Source organism: Delphinus delphis, chromosome 2 (assembly GCF_949987515.2).
Source record: "Delphinus delphis chromosome 2, mDelDel1.2, whole genome shotgun sequence".
Taxonomy (NCBI): Eukaryota; Metazoa; Chordata; class Mammalia; order Artiodactyla; family Delphinidae; genus Delphinus; species Delphinus delphis.
This window is the reverse complement of record NC_082684.1, coordinates 67,207,215-67,232,208: the sequence shown is the minus strand read 5'-3', so window position 1 is coordinate 67,232,208 and position 24,994 is coordinate 67,207,215. Positions and strand designations below refer to the sequence as shown.

The 24,994-nt window shown below is 38.6% G+C and overlaps 1 protein-coding gene across 6 annotated transcripts in view; it reads right to left on the bottom strand.

The window, feature by feature from the left end:
* HEATR5A (HEAT repeat containing 5A) overlaps positions 1 to 19,790 on the bottom strand; it is a 109,696-nt gene extending 89,906 nt beyond the window's left edge. For 2 of the 6 annotated variants that reach the window (XM_060004715.1, XM_060004714.1), the window contains exons 1-2: positions 19,525 to 19,790; positions 1,232 to 1,432 (exon numbers count right to left, since the gene is read on the bottom strand). In XM_060004715.1, coding sequence (XP_059860698.1) covers positions 1,232 to 1,357 — 126 coding nt within the window. In that variant the 5' untranslated portion in view covers positions 1,358 to 1,432; positions 19,525 to 19,790. Of the gene's footprint in view, positions 1 to 1,231; positions 1,433 to 7,069; positions 7,153 to 7,931; positions 8,102 to 17,458; positions 17,526 to 19,524 lie in introns of all 6 variants that reach the window. The other 4 variants (XM_060004711.1, XM_060004712.1, XM_060004713.1 and 1 more) reach the window with 4 other exon arrangements.
* Between the last annotated feature and the right edge of the window lie 5,204 nt (positions 19,791 to 24,994).

Below are 24,994 nucleotides of genomic sequence, written 5' to 3'. Positions count from 1 at the left end.
CTAATATGATTTTTCTTTCATATAATTAAGAACTAACTAAAAGCCTCTAGAAAAATGCAAAATTATTTTGATTAAATAGTACAAATAAGTTGGTGGCATGGCTATTACACCTCATTAACAGGTAGTTTGTTGCCCTGCTGATATCTCCAAAAAATAAATTCTGAACTACAATATACTGGAGTCTTTGTGAACAAAGACAAGGGCTCTATTTTTTCTATGTCCTTCTTCTTAGGTTTGAAAGGTAGAGCAAATTTATATCTTAACTAGAGCTTCTTAGTTCTTAAGTCTCTGCCCAATATATATCTGCATCAATAAGCAGCAACCTAAAACCTATCACCAGAGCTGATCTTGTAATGGGTTACCTGTTTTACTCAGATCATTTTCTAAGTTTAGTGCAATTTTCTTTTTGCAAGCTTATGCATCTAAATGCCGATAGTGTGACTCCATTTTACTTGTCTATGCTCTGAAAAAGGAGTACAGAATATCATCACAGTGGTAATGGTATTCAGGTGCTCCCTGAGGCCTAAACTTCCACCATAAAATATTTGTTAATTTAGTGTATGGATTTTTGTCATTTGTTAAATTCTAAATGTCTCCATGAGTAGTCTTTGCACCATTTCTGTATTACATAGGGTGCTGTCATTCTGTAGAATATCTTTATTTTTAGGAGATGTATGCAAAAGTATTAGAAGTAAAGCAGCAACTCACATGGCTCTGTAAAACAGTTAAACATGGCAAAATGTTAACAACTGCTGAATGTCGGTAAAGGGTATGAGTGATTAGTCTTCACTTTCTGGTAGCCATTTCATAAACTTTTAAAAGGGAATGTGTGTACTCAAAGGCTCCTCAATTCTTACTCCCCTTAAAGAGTCCACACTTTTTTTTAAAGTGAAACTCCCATCACATTATTTAGCGCTATACAGCACCAGGATGTCATGCATGTGGAGTGCCACAAGGTACAGAAGACAATGCTAATGAAATCTAACGCAATGTGCTCTGTAGTTAGTTTTTAATATATTTGAAAGTAATACTACAAATACTGGCTAATTTCTTCCTGCTCTTTTGAACAGAAGAAACCTCCTATTTCAATATGAAGTCTTAATAAGGTCTAACCTTTGAAAGCTAATTTAGGTTATACTGGACAGAACTAGAATATCAAATCAAAGGAACTTAAACATTATCTGGCAAGTAAAAAAAAACCTCAAAAAACAGTTTTTGCAATTTTACTCACCCTGCTGGTTGCTAGCAAGAGCTTCTCCAAATATCTCAACCAATCAAAAATAAACTCTGCCTTCTGAACGTCACCAAGTTGATTGTATGCTTCTTCATTCAGCAGTAAGCTATGAGCTAATTCCATTCCTTGCAGAAAATTCTCCTAGCTGGTCACGATTGTTCTCATTAAACTTCAGTCAATATACCTAAGGAAAAAAACCTATAATAGAGGAAAATAATATTTTAAAAGGAGGGTGAAAAGGAACACAATCACAATACTGGAAATCTTCCACAGAAAAGCACAAAGCATAAATAAATGGAGACATCTTTTGTAACAGCTCTAGGGTGAAATTGGGAAAATCCCAATAGTAAACCCTAGTTAACACTGACACAAAACCCCTTTTTTAGAGAGCAGACAGGAAAACAGAGTAGGATTATTGACATTCACATGCAAAAAGTTGCTAAACAGAAGAGACGTTCCATTAAAATTTTGAAAATTTTAAGGTTAGACTACTCAAGATTTTCAGTTTTCTCTGTAGCATAAGCACCTTTTTACTAAAATGGGTCATGGGTACATATTAACAAATGACCAAATCTCCAGACCTCCTGCTAAAATTCTATAGTAAAGCTTGATGTCTCCCTGGATCTTTGCCTCCATAAATAACCTGTCATTTAGCTGGAGATTCAAGGAGCAGAGGGACTTATTCCTATTAAAACCTGTTCTCCCAATCTAACAAAGACACTGCCTGAGGCTAGGAGTTTTGGGAAAGAGTCCCATCCCAACAAGTATAGATAGTCTCCTTATCGCTGAGAGCCCTGCTGTGAAAGCAAACTCATGTTTCTGAAGGCACTTGGATGGATGTTGTCCAGGGATCATAGCAATAAAGATCATGTCTGCTCTGACCCAGATCCAATGTAGCCTTCACGTCTGTTGCAGGAAATAATCAACATAAGACAGAGGAGGTTTTGTTTTGTTTCAGATTCATGATCATCTCCTGGGTACACTCTAGTTCCTGTGTTGCTTATATACAACACATAAGCATGTGTGCACAATACATACACACATACACAAATCTATAAGATGGCATTTGTGGTTATGGAATTTTTTATTTCTAGGTGCATGCTCAAGTATATGGCAGTAAAACACCATGATGTCTGTAACTCATTTTCACATGGTTAAGTACATCAATCAATTAGCCATAAAATATGGCAAAATGTTAACAGTTGAATGTTGGTAGTGGGTATGTGAGTAATCATTTTACTGTTCTTTAATTTTTCTGTATTTTTTAAAAGATCACAATAAAAAGTTGGAAAAATTATTTAAGAAGAGAAATTTTTTAAAAAACATAAGTTGGCTTTAAAAAAAATCATTACTACTACTTACAGGAGTAACAGCTATCATCAAGAACATTAAATGACAGAGATAGTACCATATACATATAAGATGGATACTCCTATTCACTGATGTACCAAAAATAAATTTGATACCTTATAAATAAAACTCCAAGCTGAACAGAAACAGGTAATTGGAACTGCACTGAAATACAGACAGAATGCTACAGGTAATTAAACTAAACCATATAAAATACAGAGCTCATATTCCCCTAAATAAATCTCAATCTTTTGTAGAGAAGCCAGCAAGATGTATTAGAAAATCAGATGGGAGAGACATGGGAAGGCTTTTCTTTCCTTTATTTTTTTCTCCAAGAAAGTTTATGGGTATAAAATTACCTAGAGTATCACATCATCATTATTGTTAAATAAGTAAAAGAGCCCCTCTAAAAGACAGTACTCGCAAACTGGTACACTGTTGGCTAAATTTGGCCTGCAATGTACGTACCAGGGAAAAAAATTAGTTACTAACATTTAAACATAAGGTTTTACACAAAAATCTGGGTCCATATCCCATACCGCAATGAATGACGGAATCTAAGAGGGGCAGGGACTCTCCATCAGGCACAGTCGCCAGCTAGACTGCCTCATTCACTTACATTATTTGCCAACTTCTGTGGGTATTCAAGTTTTCAACCCCTACTCTTTACCTTACTTTCGTCCTCTGGCTTGGGTTAATATCCTATATTTTCACTATGACGCTGCCCCAGAGGCCAAAAGACAGCTTTGATCACCACTGTCTTCTCAAACCTATGTGCTGCTTTTAGCCATCTGGGTTGTCCCTCCCTAATTAGTCCTGCCCACACGCCCAGTGCCACCCATGACCTAGCACCAACTGCCCTCAAAACAGAACGGAAGTGCACATTTGATTATTTTCATAAATGTCAATTTTGAGGAACAAGAACAATATAAACAACCATGCTAACAAATTTACTTTTATAAAGATAACGTGAATTTTAGCTTCTTGTTTAAAAACCCTCCTTTGGGCTTCCCTGGTGGCGCAGTGGTTGAGAGTCCGCCTGCCGATGCAGGGGACACGGGTTCGTGCCCCGGTCCGGGAAGATCCCACATGCCACAGAGCGGCTGGGCCCGTGAGCCATGGCCGCTGAGCCTGCGCGTCCGGAGCCTGTGCTCCGCAACGGGAGAGGCCACAACAGTGAGAGGCCCACATACCGCAAAAAAAATAATAAAAAACCCTCCTTTACTTTCTTAAATTATCGAAGTGAACTGACCAAAATACATATAATTAAGGATAAAGTTAATAAATGTTACAGAAATAATTTCCAGAAGAAAGCTACTAAGTGTACCGAAGGTGAAAAGCAAGTTTGCACTCAGTATCTATGACGGTGAGAGGAAAAAAAAAAACCTGAGTATCATAGAGAAAACTTCTTATAACCACCAGGGCAACTCAAAATCTCAAGAATCAAATTACCCTTTTTAGAGGTCATTAGGACTGCTCAAGAGACATTTTTTTCCTTAGGCAGCAGCAATATTGTGGTGTAAAATGATCTATCAAGAAACAAAATAGCTAACACAATGCAATAATAAATAATTCAGTAAAAGGTTGAGATCATAAGCAGGGCATAAAGTTATCTACAATGCCCTCAATACATTCCTCATATAAATCACTCCTAAAAGAAGCAGACAATTCACACTGGTAATCCCACATCTAAACCCCCAAATCTAAAATGCACCTGCAATCTCCACATACCTACCATCAGTGAGAGAAGCAAATGCATTTTGCAAATAACAGATGCTCCTGCTCTAACCTACAGTTTCACTTTAGGATGATGAATACAAACGAAGTCAATCTACCGTTATGTTTTAATCTAACCACAACCCTATGGCTATATATACCTGAAGGATGCTTATTTTTCTAGTTTTTCTCTTATTTTCCATTTTTATGTTTGTTGAGATTACAAAGTGATTAGTTTATTAAAAGTGAACATATATAACATTTTTCAAGGTACAGTTATGCTACTTGAAAAAAAGATTCCATCAAACTGTTGTGTGCCAACTGTAATGCCAGCCATTATTTTTGACAGAAACTAATTATTTATTGATCACTCATTATAGTCCAGGCACTACTCCAAGCGCTTTACATTTTCTTGAATAATTAATTCGCAAAACTGTCCTTGGGTAGCTATTTTTATTAGCACTATTTTAAGATGAGGACATTGAGGCACAGAGAAGTTGAGTAGCTTTCCTAAGGTCACACAGAACCTGGTCATACACTTCAGCAATCTGACTCTAAATATATGTGCTTTAACCACGAGATACTATGCTGCTACCCTTTTATCCAATCAAGCCTGTCAAACACCTTGAAGCCAGGCATTTTATTTATTCATTCATTCATTTTTATTGAAATATAGTTGATGTGCAATATTATGTTAGTTTCAAGTGTACTACATAATGATTTGACATTTGCAAACATGAAATGATCACCATATCTGTATAGGGTTTACAGAACTATTTTGGGAACATATGCTGAAGTTTATGCAGGAGGGAATAAGTCTCCCTAATCTTTTTGGTCGTTTTAGTTTTTTAAAATGATTTATTATGTCATTTTGAAGAGAGAAAAGAGAAAAAAATCACATACATGCAAAGAAAACATCAAACACAAAATAAGATAGGTTTGTCGAATTGGTTTGTTGTTTTTTTCTTTCCAGAGCATTAAAAGACAATTTACAAAATGAATAAGCCACTCAGCAGTAAATGGAACTAATTCCAGAATGTATCAAGCAGTTAAAGTTTCGGAATCTTTCTCATACTTAAATTTAAATTACTTTTCTTTGACTCTCAACTCACGTCTCTAAAAGACATCACAACAGCTTCAACTCAGCCTCCAGTCTTTAGCTTCTCAGTATTGTTCAAAAAGCATACAATAAAACAAACAAAAAACCTCTCAAGAATCTCCCATACTTCAGGTACATACATAAATCTTTTTAAAACCTATTCCTTTCAAAAAACAAAACAAAACCCCAAAACAGTAATTAGCTTGTTGGGGAAGAAGGAAACTTTCCTCTACCCTTTTAGGTTTTTCTGGATGGTCTAAGATTAAATTGACATGAGACAGATTAACAGGAGAAAAATTTAATTCTGGACATACAGAAACCCCATACACAAGAGGGTCAAAGACCCCAGATACATGAAATGTTGAAAGACAGAAAGGTAAAATAAGGTATTATGCCATTCTAAACTAAGGAATGGGACAGTGGCCTGGGGCTTCGAAGGGCAGGAAGAGTCATTCACAGGACGATTAAGAAGAGTAAATGTTTGGTAACTAGATGTTTGCTCTCACATAGAGATGGGTCTACTTAGATTAAAATTACCTCCAGCAATAACTCTTTTCTGGGAAAAATCCCAAATTTAAATTCTTCTAAGTAGTTATGGGAGGGGCAGTATTTTCTCTTGAACCCACAGCATCTCGACTGCCTTTAGTTCAAAACAATCCTCATGCAAAAGTGACACACTTCGGGCAGTTCGTTCTGAATCCCAAGATTTAATCTAGAAAGAAGATGGATCATTCTTTACTGACCTATTATTCCCTATGACCTGTGATTCAGGATTTGCAAAATTACAGGTTACAAAATAGGAACTCACAAGTTACACAGAGCATTAGGTCATAATTAAGATGTTGCCTAAGGAAGGCTGCCCTTGGTAGAAAGAAAATGAGGTCTTTCTGTTACTGTACTTTAAATATCCCTAGGCACAGTCTTAAAGTTGGTTTGCTGACAAACTGTATTTCACTGGTTGTAGGGTAAAATGACTATTGAAGGAAATCACTTATAATTCTAGAGTTAACAGTTTCTTCTTAATGATTTTAAAATCCTGTCTGTATTCCATTTTTGAATCTGAAATACCTTGCTTCTTCCTACAATAAACTATTTCAAAATTCACCTTAAAAAAAAGCCTTCCTTCAGGAAGCCTTTCATGATTATACTGTCTTCTCTTGGTATAGCACTTTTTCCATTATTATAGTTATGCTTCATAAAATGTTTGGCTTCTCTAGCCATCATTTAAATTGTGAGATGCTCCTGGTATTTTTCCAAATCATGATTCAAAAATGTTAACAATGATTATTAGAGTAGTAGCATTATGGGTAATGCTATCTTCTCTAGTCTCCAAATTTTTAATGATTTAAAAACTTTTAAAATGAAACCCTTAGAAACCAAAAAATAAACTAAACTTCCGTTAGATTCCTAACTTTTATAATCCATAATACCATTTGTTAGCATCATCTTCGTAACATCACAAGTGGGAAGGACAAATGTATTGCCTGCTGTAGTTCACGGCAATGCCTTTCACTTTCCAAACAGATTCCCAAATCACAAATTGACAACAGTAGCTATTACTCACTGAGCCAGGAACTTTTAGGTGCTTAATTTATATCACCTCTAATCATCACAAGGAAGAAAGCAAGGAAGGCATTACTCATCCCCATTTCATGGAAGAAAAAACTTACATGCCAATAAACAGTAGAGCTGAAAATGAACCCAGGTCTCTTTGGCAACAAAGCTCATTCTCCTTCCTCAATGCTAGGAAGCCCTTCCACAGGGGGAAAAAAGGAAAAACAGCATTTTTCATTAAGATGTAAGAGACAAAAAGTGTGGAATAAACAGGGCATGGCGGGGGGTGGGGTGGGGAGGCATTACTTTATATTTGGGCTCATTCTCTCCCTATTTCCCCCTACACCTTTTAGTAAATCACAAAATAGGTTTCACCTCCCAAGTCCTCCAAGGATAAGGGTCAATTAAAAAGGCAGCACTGGGAAAACAGCAAAAGGAACAATACAGATGAGGTTGGTAAACTTAAAATTAAAAGCTAAGCATGTCAAGACAGTAGACTTATAACAATGCAGACTAGTGGTTCTCAACTCTGGCTGCTTTTTTTTTTTAATTAAAAAAATGTTTTTTAACATCTTTATTGGAGTATAATTGCTTTACAATGGTGTGTTAGTTTCTGCTTTATAGCAAAGTGAATCAGCTATACATATACATATATCCCCATATCTCCTCCCTCTTGCATCTCCCCCCCGCCCTCCCTATCCCACCCCTCTAGGTGGTCACAAAGCACTGAGCTGACCTCCCTGTGCTATGTGGCTGCTTCCCACCAGCTATCTATGTTACATTTGGTAGTGTATATATGTCCATGCCACTCTCACTTCGTCCCAGCTTACCCTTCCCCCTCCCCGTGTCCTCAAGTCCATTCTCTATGTCTGTGTCTTTATTCCTGTCCTGCCCCTAGGCTCGTCAGAACCTTTTTTTTTTTTAGATTCCATATATATGAGTTAGCATACAGTATTTGTTTTTCTCTTTCTGACTTACTTCACTCTGTATGACAGACTCCAGGTCCATCCACCTCACTACAAGTAACTCAATTTCATTTCTTTTTATGGCTGAGTAATATTCCATTGCGTATATGTGCCACATCTTTATCCATTCAACTGTCAATGGATACTTAGGTTGCTTCCATGTCCCGGCTATTGTAAAGAGAGCTGCAATGAAATTGTGGTACATGAGTCGTTTTGAGTTATGGTTTTCTCAGGGTATATGCCCAGTAGTGGTATTGCTGGGTCATATGGCAGTTCTATTTTTAGTTTTTTAAGGAACCTCCATATTGTTCTCCATAGAGGCTATATCAATTTACAGTCCCACCAACAGTGCAGGAGGGTTCCCTTTTCTCCACACCCTCTCCAGCATTTATTGTTTGTAGATTTTTTGATGACAGCCTCTGGCTGCTTTTAAAAAATACTGAAGTTGAGCCTAAACCAACTTAATCAGAATCTCTGGAGGCTGGGGTGCTGTGACAAATGGATTTTTCATTTAATCCTCACATCACCATTATAAAATGGTGACCAGGGGTAGGCTGCAGCTCCACTCACCACCAAAGTCATCCCTCTGCTAGCCAATCACCCCTGATTTTCCAGGAGGAAAATCACATACAAGTTTTGGAGCAATGGCTTGTAAGAAGCCCACACTCTGTTTCCTTCTGACGTTGAGTTCATTTTGTTGTCCTTGGAAAAGGCTGTTTTTCTTTAACCAAAAATAACCAAAACACTTAAAAAAAACCCCAAAAAACTAGCACTATTAATTTATAAGTAAAGAATGCTGAGACTAGATAATATAGATAATTTTAATAGCTGATTAGTGTCCCCTACTCTCCTATAATTCATCTATTAAATTGGGTAAGAAAAATTTAACTTGATTATTATTTTTAGATAAGCCCATAGCAACTGAAACTGCTTTAGAAAATAGCAGGAATATGACAATGAAATTCAAATCTATGATATTAGTATTTGACATGAATTTAGTCTTTCTAGTTGTCTGTAATAACCCTAAAAATAAATTAGTTAACCATTAGTTAATACTTTAAAATGTTAAGTGTATAATACTGATTTAAGCTCAGTAAGGATTTGATTTAGCTGAGTGATTCAAAATTATACGTACTTTAAAACTAAATATTATAAATATAAAAACTTCATAGCCAATACTGAGATTTTAGAAAAGCTGATAGATTCATAGTGACAGTACAAACAGATTGCACTCTTTTGGAAAATATAAACAAGCCATAGAAATATCAAAACCATTTGTCAAAAGCATCAGCTTTTGAAAATTCATGCCAGAGAAAGAAAAAGGAAAATATCACAAGCGTAAGTGTTGATTACAGCACTATGAAAAGTGAAAACTGGAAACCTGAAAGTCCAACATTAGAGAAATGGTTAACTTAAGTTTGACATTTTCAAAGAGTATTAGGCTCTTATTAAAAATTATAATTATGGAAACTATAAGTACATAAATCTTAAACGTCGAGGGCGTGCCACAGGTAAAGCAGTGTTTCCTAAAGAGTGTTTTGTAGAACAATAGTGCCAAAGAATGAGGAAATGAGGATAAGTGTTGTGTGTGAGGGAGCAGAATCCAAATCCAAATCCAAATCATTTTGGGAAATGCCAAGTTGGCAGTTTTCCTTCCTACAGAGGGTCCCCACACATGTAATATGGTAATGTGCACTACGTATTGCCAGAAGCGTGTGTGTGTGTGTGTGTGTGTGTGTGTGTGTGTATACACACACATAAAATATATATAGGGTGGGCAAAAAAGTGCCTTCAGTTTTTTAAGTAAAAATAAAAGACACACTTTTCATTTTCACCAAGAACTTCATTGAAAAATGTATTCACCCTTTTGTTCCACTATCTTCTGCCATCTTTCAGGCAACTTCATAATTCCATCTTCTCAAAACTTTTTATCTTTTTGAGAAAAGAACTGTTCCAGGTGCATTTTACAGTCTTCCAGGGAACTGAATTTTTTTCCAATAAGAGAATTTTGCAAAGCCCGAAATCAATGGAAATCCGAAAGTGCAATATCTGGTGAATACAGCAGATGAATCAGAACTTCCCAGCCAAGCTGTAACAGTTTTTGCCTGGTCATCAAAGAAACATGCGGTCATGCGTTATCCTGATGGAAGATGATGCGTTTTCTGTTGACTAACTCCGAATGCTTTCTGTTGAGTGCTGCTTTCAGTTGGTCTAATTGGGAGCAGTACTTGTTAGAATTAATCGTTTAGTTTTACAGAAGAAGCTCATAATAGAGCACTCCCTCCCAACCCCACCATATACACATCACCTTCTTTGGATGAAGACCAGCCATTGGTGTAGTTGGTAGTAGTTCACTTTGCTTGCCCCACGATCTCTTCTGTTCCACATTGTTGTACAGTATCCACTTTTCATCTCCCATCACAATTTGTTTTAAAAACGGCACGTTTTCATTACATTTCAGCAGAGAATCGCATATGGAAATACGGTCAAGAAGGTTTTTTTGGCTTAAATTATGTGGAACCCAAACATCAAAGTGATTCACATAACCAAGATGGTGCAAATGATTTTCAACACTTGATTTGGATATTTTGAGTATGTCGGCTATCTCCCACCTCATATAAGGTTGATGGTTCTCAGTTAATGTCTCGATTTGATCACTAGCAACTTCAACTGGTCTACCTGACTGTGGAGCATCATCCAGCAAGATATCTCCAGCATGAAACTTCGCAAACCACTTCTGACATGTTCGATCAGTCACAGCGCCTTCTCCATACACTGCACAAATCTTTTTTTCTGTTTCAGTTGTGTTTTTACCTTTCCTGAAATAATAAAGCATAATATGCCAAAAATGTTGTTTTTCTTCCATCTTCAATATTAAAATGGCTGTACAAAAATTCACCAATTTTGATGTCTTTTATTATTTTTTATTTTTTAATAGATCTTTATTGGAGTATAATTGCTTCACAATACCGTGTTAGTTTCTGTTGTACAACAAAGTGAATCAGTCATATGCATACGTATGTCCCCATATCCCCTCCCTCTTGAGCCTCCCTCTGATCCTCCATAGCCCACCCCTCTAGGTCATCAGAAAGCAGCCAGCTAACCTCCCTGTTCTATGCTGCTGTTTCCCACTAGCTAACTATTTTACATTCGGTGGTGTACATATGTCGATGCTACTCTCACTTCGCCCCAGCTTCCCCCTCCCACCCCGTGTCCTCAAGTCCGTTCTCTATGTCTACATCTTTATTCCTGGACTGCAACTCGGTTCATCAGTACCATTTTTTTAAGATTCCACATATATGCATTAGCATACGGTATTTGCTTTTCTCTTTCTGACTTACTTCACTCTGTATAACAGACTCTAGGTCCATCCACCCCACTACAAATAGCTCAATTGTGTTTCTTTTTATGGCTGAGTAATATTCCATTGTATATATATGCCACATCTTCTTTATCCATTCATCCGTCAGTGGACATTTAGGTTGCTTCCATGTCCTGGCTATTGTAAATAGTGCTGCAATGAACACTGCGGTACATGACTCTTTTTGAATTACGGTTTTCTCAGGATATATGCCCAGTAGTGGGATTGCTGGGTCATGTGGTAGTTCTATTTTTAGTTTTTTAAAGACCGTCCATACTGTTTTCCATAGTGGTTGTATCAATTTACATTCCTACCAACAGTGCAGGAGGGTCCCCTTTTCACCACACCCTTTCCAGCGTTTACTGTTTTTATATTTTTTGATAATGGCCATTTTGACCAGCGTGAGGTGATACCTCATTGTATTTCTGGTTTGCATTTCTCTAATAATTAGTGATGTTAAGCATCTTTTCATGTGCCTCTTGGCCGTCTGTATGTCTTCCTTGGTGAAATGTCTATTTAGGTCTTCCACCCATTTTTTAACTGCATTGTTCGTTTTTTTTGATATTGAGCTCCATAAACTGTTTGTATATTTTGGAGATTAATCCCTTGTTGTTTCATTTGCAAATATTTTCTCCCAATCTGAGGGTTGTCTTTTTGTCTTGTTTATGGTTTCCTTTGCTGTGCAGAAGCTTTTAATTAAGTCCCATTTGTTTTTGTTTTTATTTCCGTTACTCTAGAAGGTGGGTCAAAAAAGATCTTGCTGTGGTTTATGTCAAAGAGTGTTTTTTCTATGTTTCCTCTAAGAGTTTTATAGTGTTTGGTCTTACATTTAAGTCTTTAATCCATTTGGAGTTCACTTTTGTGTATGGTGTTAGGTAGTGTTCTAATTTCATTCTTTTACATGTAGCTGTCCAGTTTTCCCAGCACCACTTACTGAAAAGGCTGTCTTTTCTCCATTGTATGCTCTTGCCTCCTTTGTTGTAAATTAGGTACCCATGTGTGTGTGGGTTTATCCCTGGGTATTCTATCCTGTACCGCTGATGTATATTTCTGTTTCTGTGCCCGTACCATACTATCTTGATTACTGTAGCTTTTTGGTATAGTTTGAAGTCGTGGAGCCTGATTCCCCCAACACCATTTTTCTTTCTCAAGATTGCTTTGGCTATTCGGGGTCTTTTGTGTTTCCATACGAATTGTAAAATTTTTTGTTCTAATTCTGTGAAGAATGCCATTGGTAGTTTGATAGGGATTGCACTGAATCTGCAGATTGCTTTGGGTAGTATAGTCATCTTCAAATATTGATTCTTCCAATCCAAGAACATGGTATATTTCTCCATTTATGTCATCTTTCATTCCTTTCATCAGTGTTTTATAGTTTTCTGAGTACAAGTCTTTTGCCTCCTTAGGCAAGTTTACTCCTTGGTATTTTATTCTTTTTGTTGCAATGGTAAATGGGAGTGTTTCCTTAATTCTCTTTTTGATTTTTCGTTGTTGGTGTATAGGAATGTCAGAGATTTCTGTGCATTAATTTTGCATCCTGCAACCTTACCAAATTCACTGGTTAGTTCTAGTAGTTTTCTGGTGGTATCTTCAGGATTTTCAAGTATAGTATCATGTCATCTGCAAACAGTGACAGTTTTACTTCTTTTGCAATCTGGATTCCTGATAAGTCTTTTTTTAAATGCATGCAGATATGACAGCTCTCACATGTAATCTAACAAAATCGTTTCAAATGAAGTTAAAGACAACTAACCGCTACTAGAGCTATCTTACAGAAAAAACTGAATGAACCTTTTGGCCCACCCAGTATATATATGGCACTCGATGTTTCTCAACATCTTTTAAGTATGAACCTTTGCCCCACCTTTACCTTTTTCTTGTTTTCCCCAGCTGGGAACCCTATGAACTCAGTGTTCTATAGTACACAATCTTTAAATACTAATCATTAAAGACTATTGTAAGTCAAAAAATTTAAAATTCCCTTTCGTTTATACTGTGATAGGATTTTTTAAGAAGTAGAAGAATGCGTAACAAGTCAATGTCACACTTCTGCTTAAAAGTAGCCATTTCTGGGACTTCCCTGGTAGTGCAGTGGTGAAGAATCCACCTGCCAACACAGGGGACACGGGTTTGAGCCTTGGTCCGGGAAGATCCCACATGCTGCAGAGCAACTAAGCCTATGCGCCACAACTACTAAGCCTGCGCTCTAGAGCCCACATGCCAAAACTACTGACGCCTGTGTGCCTAGAGCCCATGCTCCGCAACAAGAGAAGCCACCGCAATGAGAAGCCTGCGCACCACAACAAAGAGTAGGCCCCGCTCGCCGCAACTAGAGAAAGCCCACATGCAGCAACGAAGACCCAACGCAGCCAAAAATAAATAAAATTTTAAAAAATAATAAATTTATTTAAAAAGTAGCCATTTCTGATTAATATTTTGGATCAAATTATCTAACATTCAGAATTCTAAATATAAACAGAATCTTTTCTACTCCTGGAATATGAGTAAAGAAAAAAATAGTTTTAATTAACCTAGTATATTTAAGATTTATCAGTTCACATAAAAATCTGTATTATTCATAATTTTAACAATCTAAAAATGGCTTGTTGCACCATAAATTTTAAAATTTCATTTTTGGATTCTGAATACAATTCCCATAAAATCAACTTAATCCATGTTGTCAACTTAATCCATTTTGTCATATGACAAAAATCTAACTTGCATCATGCCCCAGGCACAGCACTAACACCTTGTTTTACTATATAATGAAAATACATTCAGTGTACCAAGATTCAAACAATATTTCCTGCAAACTTGGTAGAAATGGCAAGAATGTTGCTTCTCACCACTGCATAATACAAGTCAATAGGAAAGGCAGATACGCTCAACTCCAAAAACTGATGGGGAGCACATCCTATAGGACAGAGAAGCTAGGATGGAATAGGAAAGAAACAGGAGTTATACAGAAATTTATAAGTTGGGGTAAGAAAGGGCCAGAAGTAGGGATGCAATTTCCTTTGCCTTCCTTTCTTGTTTTTCCAAAGTGCTGTAGATTACCATTAGGGACAAGAAGAATGGCAGAAGCTGCATTCGATGAAGGAGATTGCCAATAGGGGCCCCATTTGATGTCCAGCCCTGGGAATTCTCCTTGCAGATTACAAAAGAGAAAACCTTGAAGGGTAAAAGGAAGTATGGGTGGAGGGGGAGGGGAACTGAGCAGCAGGAACCAACTCTAATAAGGAAATGATGGAACAGGAACTAACATTTCTTGAGGATTTACTTACTAGAAACTTTTAATTCACTATCTCATTTAATCTTCATAACACTGAGACTCAGATATTATCATCCTTATTTTACAGATGAGGATAATGAGTTAAGCAATTTGTCCAACATGAAGACGCTATTTAAGTGGAAGAAAGATTAACGCCTACATCTGTCTAGTTTCAACGTCCATGTTCCTTCAACTACTTTCTACATTCTCTTCATATAGTCTCTAATCACTGCTATTACTGACAGTTACTGCCATGCCCACTGAAGCATCTAATCTTTATAACTTTGTTCTTTCTTATCACTTCACTCTCATCTTAGGTCTCCAATACTTTTCGGCTTTTTGATAAAGTGTGAGGTCTACTAGAGACATCAACTTCCAGAGGGCCCTTTCCATCTAGACAGTAAATCAATAAGTACTAACAGTGTTAGGTTAGTCTGGCTATTCTTGACAATTTTTATCACTCTTTATTCCACAAACCAACTCTTCCACCTCCCCCTGGGAAGAAAGATTTCACTTTGGAATTCCAGAAGGCAAATTTTAAAAGAGAAATTTTACTCTAGTATCTCCTACCACACTCAATTTGAAAGTCACTATCTAGCAATCTCACTACTTGGTACCTAATTATGAATCCAGTAACAAGAAGTACAATAAAAAACAAAACAAGTTTAAAAAAAAGAAGATATACAGCAATTGTTTCAAAGATCATGACCTTTACTGACGTAAGTTTCTTGTCTCTCAACGCCAGTTTATTCTTAGTTTAGTTTAGACAAGACTAATAATCCAGTTATCTGGATTCTAGTTAGGGTGGAGTAGAGCACCATATTAAAAGTGAAGAAGCAAACTCATTGAGAGCAGGAAGAAGTCAGAGCAGGCAGGTATCAGTGATGGAAGTGACCAAAATACTATTTAATACAGATATTTTAAAAAGCAGGCAATATGGGGATACTTAGTTCAAGAGCAAAGTGCACAAGATGCCATTATTCCCCCAGCTCATCAGAGGCCAGGAATCCTTGCTCAATTTTCCAAAATATCACTGTTTTTGCTGCTCATGAAATCTGCCACCTAGGATTTCCTAGTCAGCCATTAGAGTCCACCTGCTATAGAATCCCCTCCTTTTTCCCCTTCTAACTATTCATGGCTCTTGCACGCTGGTTAGCATTCACAGATTCACCCTTAATGCACACTATGGTCTGACATCTTGGCTTTTCCTCATGGTTCCCACTTCTAATTTACAACATATCTTATGAAATGCCTAGTCTATAATTTAGCTACAGCTCTGACTCTCTTGGAGCCCTATCTGAGGGTTCTTGTTTTTCAGCAGACACTGCTTCCTACTCCCTGCCAGATGCCTAAGTAGGCTCTTAACGTTGCCAAGTGCAGCTCCCTGGAACAACTCCATTATTCCTCTGCTTTCTGGCTGCCACCATCATGGCCCACCCAAGTAATACACTGAACATACCATCTATTACCTCTAACCCCTAGTTGCTCTGGGGCAGCACTCCATAATCAAACTCACTGATATTTCTGCAGCAAAAGATAAACATTCACATAAAGGTGGGATAAATAATGACTATAAATAGCTTCATATCAGCTCAGGTGATGTTTTGCTGCCAAATGAGTTAAGAAAAAAGCCTTTTGGACTCTGTAAGTTTACGGGATTTTATACCTGCATATACTTTTCTTATCTTTTTTGTTTTTTTGCTTTGCAGATTTCCTCCCAAAATATCTTTAAAAAATTTTTGTGCATTTCAATGGGTAATTTCAATTTTCTGATAATTTTTTTTTTTTTGCGATACGCGGGCCTCTCACTGTTGTGGCCTCTCCCATTGTGGAGCACAGGCTCCGGATGCGCAGGCTCAGTGGCCATGGCTCACGGGCCCAGCCACTCCGCGGCATGTGGGATCTTCCCGGACCGGGACACGAACCCGTGTCCCCTGCATCGGCAGGCAGACTCTCAACCACTGCGCCACCAGGGAAGCCCTGATAATTTTACTTACATAAAAAATGTATTGAACAAGTGAGGTATTATTATGAATATATATACAAAAACATGCATATATTCAACATACAGAAATCTACAAGCCCAAGAGAAAAGGATATAGACAGATGCTGTTGTATATCCATAGAGAAGCATAATCTAGAAAATAAGTACAAAGAAGTACATATATAAAATATTTTATTTAGTGAAGTTAGAACCATACCACGGTTTTAAGATAAGCAAAAGTATATACTCTGCTTTAAATATTTAAATATCACCTCATACAAGTTTTCCTTCTTTCCTGTCACATAATTAGCTCTAATTTCTTAGGCAGGTAACACTAACATAATACTTTAATATGGCTATATTATGTTTCTTTTCTAGAAATAATTATCTTTTAAGTTGTTACTACTAAAAGAAAATCCCTAACATGATTCAGGATACATGCTACAGTTTCAATCTGTTGGGTATCTGTTTAGACGGTTCCAATTTCCAATTTGGGTCTTACTGTATATATACGTTTGACTTCATGCTCACAGTTACACTGTCAATAATTTTCTGTCTGATCTTTTAATCAATGTCACTAGATTCATGGTAAAAAAAAAAAGTCTGAGTAAAAATAACTTACTGTTACTTGTGAAAAACACATATATTAAAAAGAGACTTTACTAAATGAAAAAAAATCTCCACATCAGATCTAAATTAAAACTAAAATTATAAAGTTGTTAGAAAACACGTAAAAATCCTTCCCTTTCTCTAGCCTTCCAAAAGGCTAGGATTGCTGAAATTGAAAATTATTAGGTAAATATAACAGAAAAGGCATGACCTTTTTCCCTCATTACACATCTAGGATGTGGAAGCATTTATGGAATCCAGTAGTTCACCTAACATAATGAAAAAGATGAAGAATTAAAACTGAACTTAACCTACCTCCTCACACAAAAGATACAGTGATTAAGAGTTTACAGCGTTCTAGTCCAGGGTCAGCAATTTTTTCCTGTGAAGGACCAGAGAGTAAATACTTTAGGCTGTGTGGACCACACAGTCTCTATCACAACTACTCATAAACAATACATAAACGGCCATAAATAGATGAGTGTGGTTATGTTCCAGTACATTATCTATAAAAACTGGCAGCAGGCTGGATTTGACTCACAGCCTGTCAATTGCTGACCCCTAGTGTAACCCAAAGAATTTAACACTACAAAGAGACAAAAGATTCAATTAAATGATATAAACAAGTCTCTACTAATTCCTTAGGCCTCAGTTAATTCATTTCTTAAATGAAGTTTAATAACAGTTTCTGCAGTCTCCTTAAAATGCAGAAATGCTTTTATGTGAGAGGACTAAGGTCCCACGAAGGGGCTGTTCAAAGCCATCAACTATACTATGGATAATTAATGAAACACAAGAGTCAATAAAGCCTTTTTAAAAAAATGCCGATGTCATTAAACTGGTTAATCAGGATTTAGAATAAAAGAATTTTAGAATATGAAGGGACCTGAACAAATCCAGAGTTTAATCTTTTATTTTATTCAAAAGATAATTAAGAAAAGCTCATAAAGGTTATCAACTCTCTCAATCCCCTTTTTGAAATAAAGCTGAATGGAAGAAAGGAAGATAGGTGTATTGCTTAAAGACGAGAGTTCTTAAATTTTTTCCTTAGAGAACGTATTATTAGTGCAATTTCTAAAAATCTTAAGGTACTTTGTATTATGTATTTTCTGTTCTTAAGTCAGATACAATGATAAACAAAAAGAAAAGAAGAGAAAAGTTAACAAAGATCCGTAAACAGCAGTGGAGGAGCTTAAGCTAAAATTCAGGTCTCCCGTCAGTTTAGGAATCTTCCAATACTATAACTATCTATATAAAATAGCTGTACTTTTTCCAACTGTCACTATTCTTGTTATAAACCCTGCCTGCTTACCCATTTCATTAAAGGGGAAAAAATCTATGGTATTAAAATGTAAGACAAATCTCGGCTTCAATGCTGACCTAAAACCACTTTCTCAAAGACATACTTTCTAAAATGTTTGAAAATGAAACAGGGCAATTCTCCTTTCCCCATCCACCTAATCCCAGCTCCAAGCACACTTTTTCCTTACACTATAATCTCACCAGAGTATTTTCTCTGACAAAGTTCTGAACCCTACTTATGGGCCCCTTTTTTCCCTTTTAACGTCTTCTCTAGGCTGTTAACTTCCTTAAGGGCGCTGAGCCTGCACATAAAAGATGCTGAGTATTTGTTGAATAAATGACTGCACATAAAAAACAGTGTATAACTATGACCTTTAATAAAGGATCACAAATCACTTGACACCTGTTCTCTGACTTGACAGTTACAAAAATCATCTTACCTTATCGGAGGTATACATTACTGTGACTAGTAAATACCATAAAGCGCTTCATAAAGTTTCCAAAGACTTTATAATCCCTTGAAATGACACTGTGCTGGCCGAAAGTAGGGTAAGAAGAAGTGCTTCCTCGTACTAAGCAAATGCTACCCCGGCAAAGGCTTACTTTCCTTGCAAGAAGGCACTATCCATAATCCACTCCACTGCTCCCGGAAACGCGCCTCCAGGGTTGCGCGCGGGCGTTCGGAGAACCTCTCCCGAAGCTCGGGTTGGGGCCCCGCTCCCGGCCAACCCCCGGCGCGGCGGGCGCCGCCAGGGCGGGTCCGGGGAGTGGCGCGCCGGCGAAGCGGGCTCCGACCTTCCGACCTTCCCCGCAAGCCTGGGGGCTCCCGCCGGCGGCCAGAGTCCACGCCTACCTGTTGTGCACGGGGGAAACCAGACTTCCCCGGAGCCCAAGAGGAAGGACGGAGTGCACGGCTACTCTGCCATCCCCGCGCCGCACTTCAGCCCCTTCTCGGCGGGCTCCGGCCCCTTCGGCCAAATCACCTAATCCCTCGTCCCGTTCCTGCTCCCCGGGTCCCAGCTTCCTCCACCGCTTCGCTGCCGCGACCACCCCGGGGACCCTCAAGCCGCTCAACTTACAGTGCAGGCCCCGGTGTGTGGTTCTTCGCAGCCAGCAGGCAGCAAGGACACCGCCCCCTCGCGCCGGGAGCCGCCTCCACCGCGGGGATTCCCGACTGCTCGCTCCCGGGGTCCGCCACGACCACGACTCAGCGACCGTCCCAGCCTCGCCAAGTTATCGGACCCACAGCGCGGAGACTCGCAGGCTGTAGCGACGGCGGGAGGGGCACGCGCGGGGCGGGACTGAAAGCTCGGAGCCTGGAGTGCGGCGGGAGCCAGCGATTGGGAACGCGCCCCGTACCGCGCCGAAGCCCCGCCAGCCGGCCGCCGAGCTATCGAGCGCCCACACTGGCAGGCGTGACTGCTCCACCTCCGAAAGAGCGATGGCGGAGACTGCGGCCTAGATTGAGGCCAGGTCAGCGTCTTTGAAGTCTGGAGAGCTTGGCCACACCCATTTTTGTTTGTTTTCGACGCTACCCAGAATCCTTGGGGCATCTTAAGTCTAAGACACAACTGGAGACTATAGAAATTCAGGCAGGGAGTGCCGTGGGTGTAGGTGGTGGAATGCTAGACTGGGAAGGGGCCTTAGAGAGCCTTGTGTCCTACAGCCCGAAACTCTGGGGCCTGACGTAAAGTAGCTTGCTCAAGGTCACACACCCAGTCACTGGCGGAACTGGGATTAACAACCTCTTGGCCCCAAGTCAAGTGCGTTTTTCTAGTATACTCAGCATTTTGAACGTAATTTTTCAATTTTTATTTTGAAACAAGCACAAGCTTACAGAAATGTTGCAAGTATAGTACAGAAAACACTTTTCTTTCCTGAACCATTTGTGATCTAAGTTGCTGACACAATGCCACATTGTCCCTAAATACTTTAGTGTGTAGTTCTACTAATAAGCACCTCTATTACATAATCACAATATAACTATCAAAATCAAAATCTTTATGTGATACATTACATTTTGCCAGTTGTCCCAATAATGCTCTTTATGATGAAAGGATTCAGTTCAGGATCAAGCACTGTACTTACTTGTCACGTATCTTTAGTCACCTTCAATCTGGAACACTTCCTTGGTCTTTCTTTGACTTTCATATCCTTGATACTTGTGAAGATTCCTGGCCAATTACTCTACAGAATGGCCTTCACTTTGCATCTGTCTGATGCTTACTCATGATTAGATTCAGGGTAGATGTCTTTGATAGGACTCTCAGAGAAGTGATGCTCTGTTCTCATTGCATCCTGTGAGGTGGCACATGATTTTAATGTCTGATTACGGGTGTTTATTTCAATAAGGTAGTGTCTGCCAGGCTTCTCCAGTAGTTACTTTTTTCCTCTTTGTAATTAGGAAGTATTTTGTGGGGGAAATTCTTTGAAACTATGTACATTTTTTTGTTTCTCATCAAACTTTCAATTAATTTATTTCTATCAGTATGAATTCAGAGTTTCCTATTTTATTAAATGTGTTATAATTTATCATTGTTTATTTTGGAGTTCAAATTGTCCCAACTTTGGTCAGTGGGATTCACCCATTCATGCTGGCTTCTGTGTCTTTGTGTGTTTTAAATCCTTTCACAATGTATTATTGTAAAACATTTTTTAAATACAGAAAACTGGAAAGAGTTTTATATAACATATATCCCACCATCCATATTATTCATTAACATTTTACTATTCTGTGCGCTTTTGACACACCTCCATCATTCTTTGAGTACTCCTTTACTTTCTGGCACCTGGATGCAGCCATTTATCCAGGAGTCCTGGTTCCTTTGAGTGGAGAATGGTATTTAGTTAGTTTGTTTGTTTATTTATTTATTTATGTTTGGCTGCATTGGGTCTTCGTTGCTGCGCACGGGCTTTCTCTAGTTGTGGCGAGCGGGGGCTACTCTTCATTGCGGTGCACGGGCTTCTCATTGCGGTGGCTTCTCTTGTTGCGGAACACAGGCTCTAGGCACGCAGGCTTCAGTAGTTGTGGCACACGGGGTCAGTAGTTGTGGCTCGCAGGCTCTAGAGCGCAGGCTCAGTAGTTGTGGTGCATGGGCTTTGTTGCTCTGCAGCACGTGGGATCTTCCCGGACCAGGGCTCGAACCCATGTCCCCTGAATTGGCAGGCTAATTCTTAACCACTGAGCCACCAGGAACGTCCCCAAGAATGGAATTTAGAAGCACGAGGCATGCTCACTACTACTGAGGTATCACTGCTCAGGCTGTCTTAGGGTTTGTAGCTAAGGAATATTTGTACATTCATACACATATACAGTGCATCTATATATGTATACTCACACATATACACATTTATAGCTAGATTTCTTTATTTAACTATGTATGTTGAAAAACCACATGTTCACAGTAAAACCTCCAATCCAGCATCACACAGTTTATTCTAGTTTCCTCCCGTCCACATTTGTAACTCCTTTCTGCTACAGAGAGAATGATGGATCCTATTATCTTTGAGATATTTACTTGTTTGAACACCTCTCCTATATTTAAGCAATCACCCATTGCTGCCATCTCTCCCTTTGGAGGATGCTGCCCTTATCCCACTAAGGTTCTGAAACCCCAAAATTAGCCCCCACAAGCCCCTCCTTCTCTTTCCTTATCCCTGCTCCCAAACCCTGTGCCCATGCCCTGTCTGTAAGCCCTCTCCACCCTGCTCAGGCTCCATCCCTTGCCAAGCATCCCTCTAGGCACCCTCCTTATCCCGAGAGAGAGAGAGAGAGAGAGAGAGAGAGAGAGAGAGAGAGAGAGAGAGAGAGAGAGAGAGAGAGAGAGAGAGAGAGAGAGTGTGTGTGTGTGTGTGTGTGTGTGTGTGTGTGTAGGGTACTGTAAACTATGCTGAGAAAGATACAAAGATATTCCAGATCCTGAAGTAGAGAGCAAATGCTGTGAAGTCCAGTTGGGAGGCTCATGAAAGGTTTATAGAAAGAGATGGCATTTAAAATGGGCTTTGAAGAATGCATAAGAATGGATGAGTAGGATATACTCTGTAAGATTCTGAAATAACTCTGGAAAATAATTTGAGCGCAAAATTATTTGTTCTTGGCCAAAGCAGAGAAAGTGATTCATTTTGACTGAGTATGTGGTACAAGAATAACAACACTAGAATTTTAGAGCTGGAAGGGATATTATGTATCATTGAGTCCAACCATTAATTTTACAAGGGATTCAAAGATGGCTCCAAACTTTGAGCCCAAGTGACTAAGCGAATTAACTTAGGAGGAAATAATAAGTTTAATTGTCAACACATCACATTTGAAGTGACAGTAGAGCATCCAAGGAGAAATGGAGGACTACAGCTTAGGAAAGGGTTCAGAACAAGAGCACTAGATTCAAAACGTTTCTACACGGAGTGGACAGCTAATACAATGAAAGAGGAAAAATAAAGAGAGAAAATGACAAGGACAGAACTCTGAGGAACAACCAGTTTAATTTTAACCAGGTGGAAATGTTTCACCTCTCAACTACTATTATACTTTGTTCAATCTCAAATTGAGATTTTAAGTCACAATAAAGAAGAAGCTGTAATATAATTAATGGAAAGAACACAGCTTTCAAATCTGGAGACTTGTGTTCAAATCCTAATTCCACCACTTAGTAGGCTTGACCTAGAGAAAACTGCTTCATATCTCAGTTTCCTCACTTTACTATTTTTTTAATTAAAAAAATTATTTTATTAGTATTTTATTTATTTTTATTTTTGGCTGTGTTGGGTCTTCGTTGCTGTGCACAGGCTTTCTCTAGTTTCGGCGAGCGGGGGCTACTCTTTGTTGTGGTGCGCGGGCTTCTCACTGCGGTGGCTTCCCTTGTTGCAGAGCATGGTCTCTAGGCACGCGGGCTTCAGTAGTTGTGGTGCGTCGGCTCTAGAGCGCAGGCTCAGTAGTTGTGGTGCGTGGGCTTAGCTGCTCCGCGGCATGTGGGATCTTAGTTGCTCCGGCACAGGGCTCGAACCTGTGTCCCCTGCATTGGCAGGAGGATTAAACCACTAGGCCACCAGGGAAGCCCAGTTTCCCCACTTTAAAATGAGAATAATATCTCCCTCTCTGAGGTGTGCTGAAGATTCAAAATATAATCAAAATAACTGGCATGTTGCCCATTGTGAAATGATAGCCAGCATTATTAGGCACTTACCTTATCTCTCTACTCCCAACTTACTTCAGCTTTTGTAAATACACTTGGTGTCACTGTTGGGCACACAGAAGGCACTCATCAGATATCTGTTGAAGGAATGGAGAATTTTACATACTTTCTCTTTATATTTATCCTATAATGCATCATACTACATCTTCTTGGCTTTCTATAAAGGAATAATTTTCCCCACCAATAAATGAAGCAATCTTAGAAGTAGAATTGTTGGTAATTAATGGTGTATGTAAAAATGATGAAGTAAACCAGTAGTTACCCATTTGACTGGCTATGTGATATCTCACTTTAATTTACTGTTCAAACCCACCTGATACAACTCTAGGTTCCAACCACTATACATTTGGGAAACTGAAGATGATATATTCCCTTTAAGATTCCTTTTACCCCTGAGATTATAAAATTCAATGACAGTAGAACAGTATTACCCAAACAATGGGACTCTCGTATACCCACGTAGCTCTATGGTCTTGCTCTAGATTGCACTCCTCAAGATGTTAACAGTTGTTCCTTTAAAAAGGCATTCTTAAATAAATTTGAGAAACACTATATGTTAACATTTTATAGCCGTTTCTTAAAGAGTCATTAGGCATATTAGTAGGCTGCATTTCAAGCAGTGTTTCCCAAGCTTATTTGACAATGGAATACAATATCTTTAAAAAAAAAAAGGAATGCACACTAATATCTTTTAGAACTAGTGCTCCTGGGAGCAGACTTTGCTCAATGTTGATGAAGCCATCGAGGAGACTGGAGTGTACATGTGGAAAGCTCATGTCACAAAACTCATGGGCTGGGTACAGCTTCCACTCTGTCGATTTCAGTGTGATCTTAAGCCTGAAATGACACTGATAGCCCTCACTCCAACAAAAGATCTGCTGGCCTTTTGTGATACAGCTTTCTACTTTTTGGTCTATCAAGCATTATTTGTCAATGTACTGCTGAGCTTGCTGTAGTATATGACAGCTTTTAGCACTAAATTTCCATTAAGAACTTTTGGCCACGGGCAGGATTTTCTTCAGTAGGCAAACTACCACTATAAAAATTCAGCCAAGAAGTACTTACAACATAGCACAGACCTTGATGCATGAGGGTAAGTAAGTAGTAGTAGACAATCTAACCTGGAAAGAAGCAGTTAAATTCAGGGCTGGTGCTTCTAAGGAGGAATACTGAGCAAAGGTAGATCTGTAACTACATATTTGATGATACTTTACACAAGAATCGACTGCAATTATGTTCATACTTGACTAGGACCCCTAACATCCCTTCCAACTTCTCATTCTCTGATCAGATTAAGAAATACAGTGTTTTACATGTGCATAAACTTTATGATGTTGTTCCAAAGTTGCTATCATGT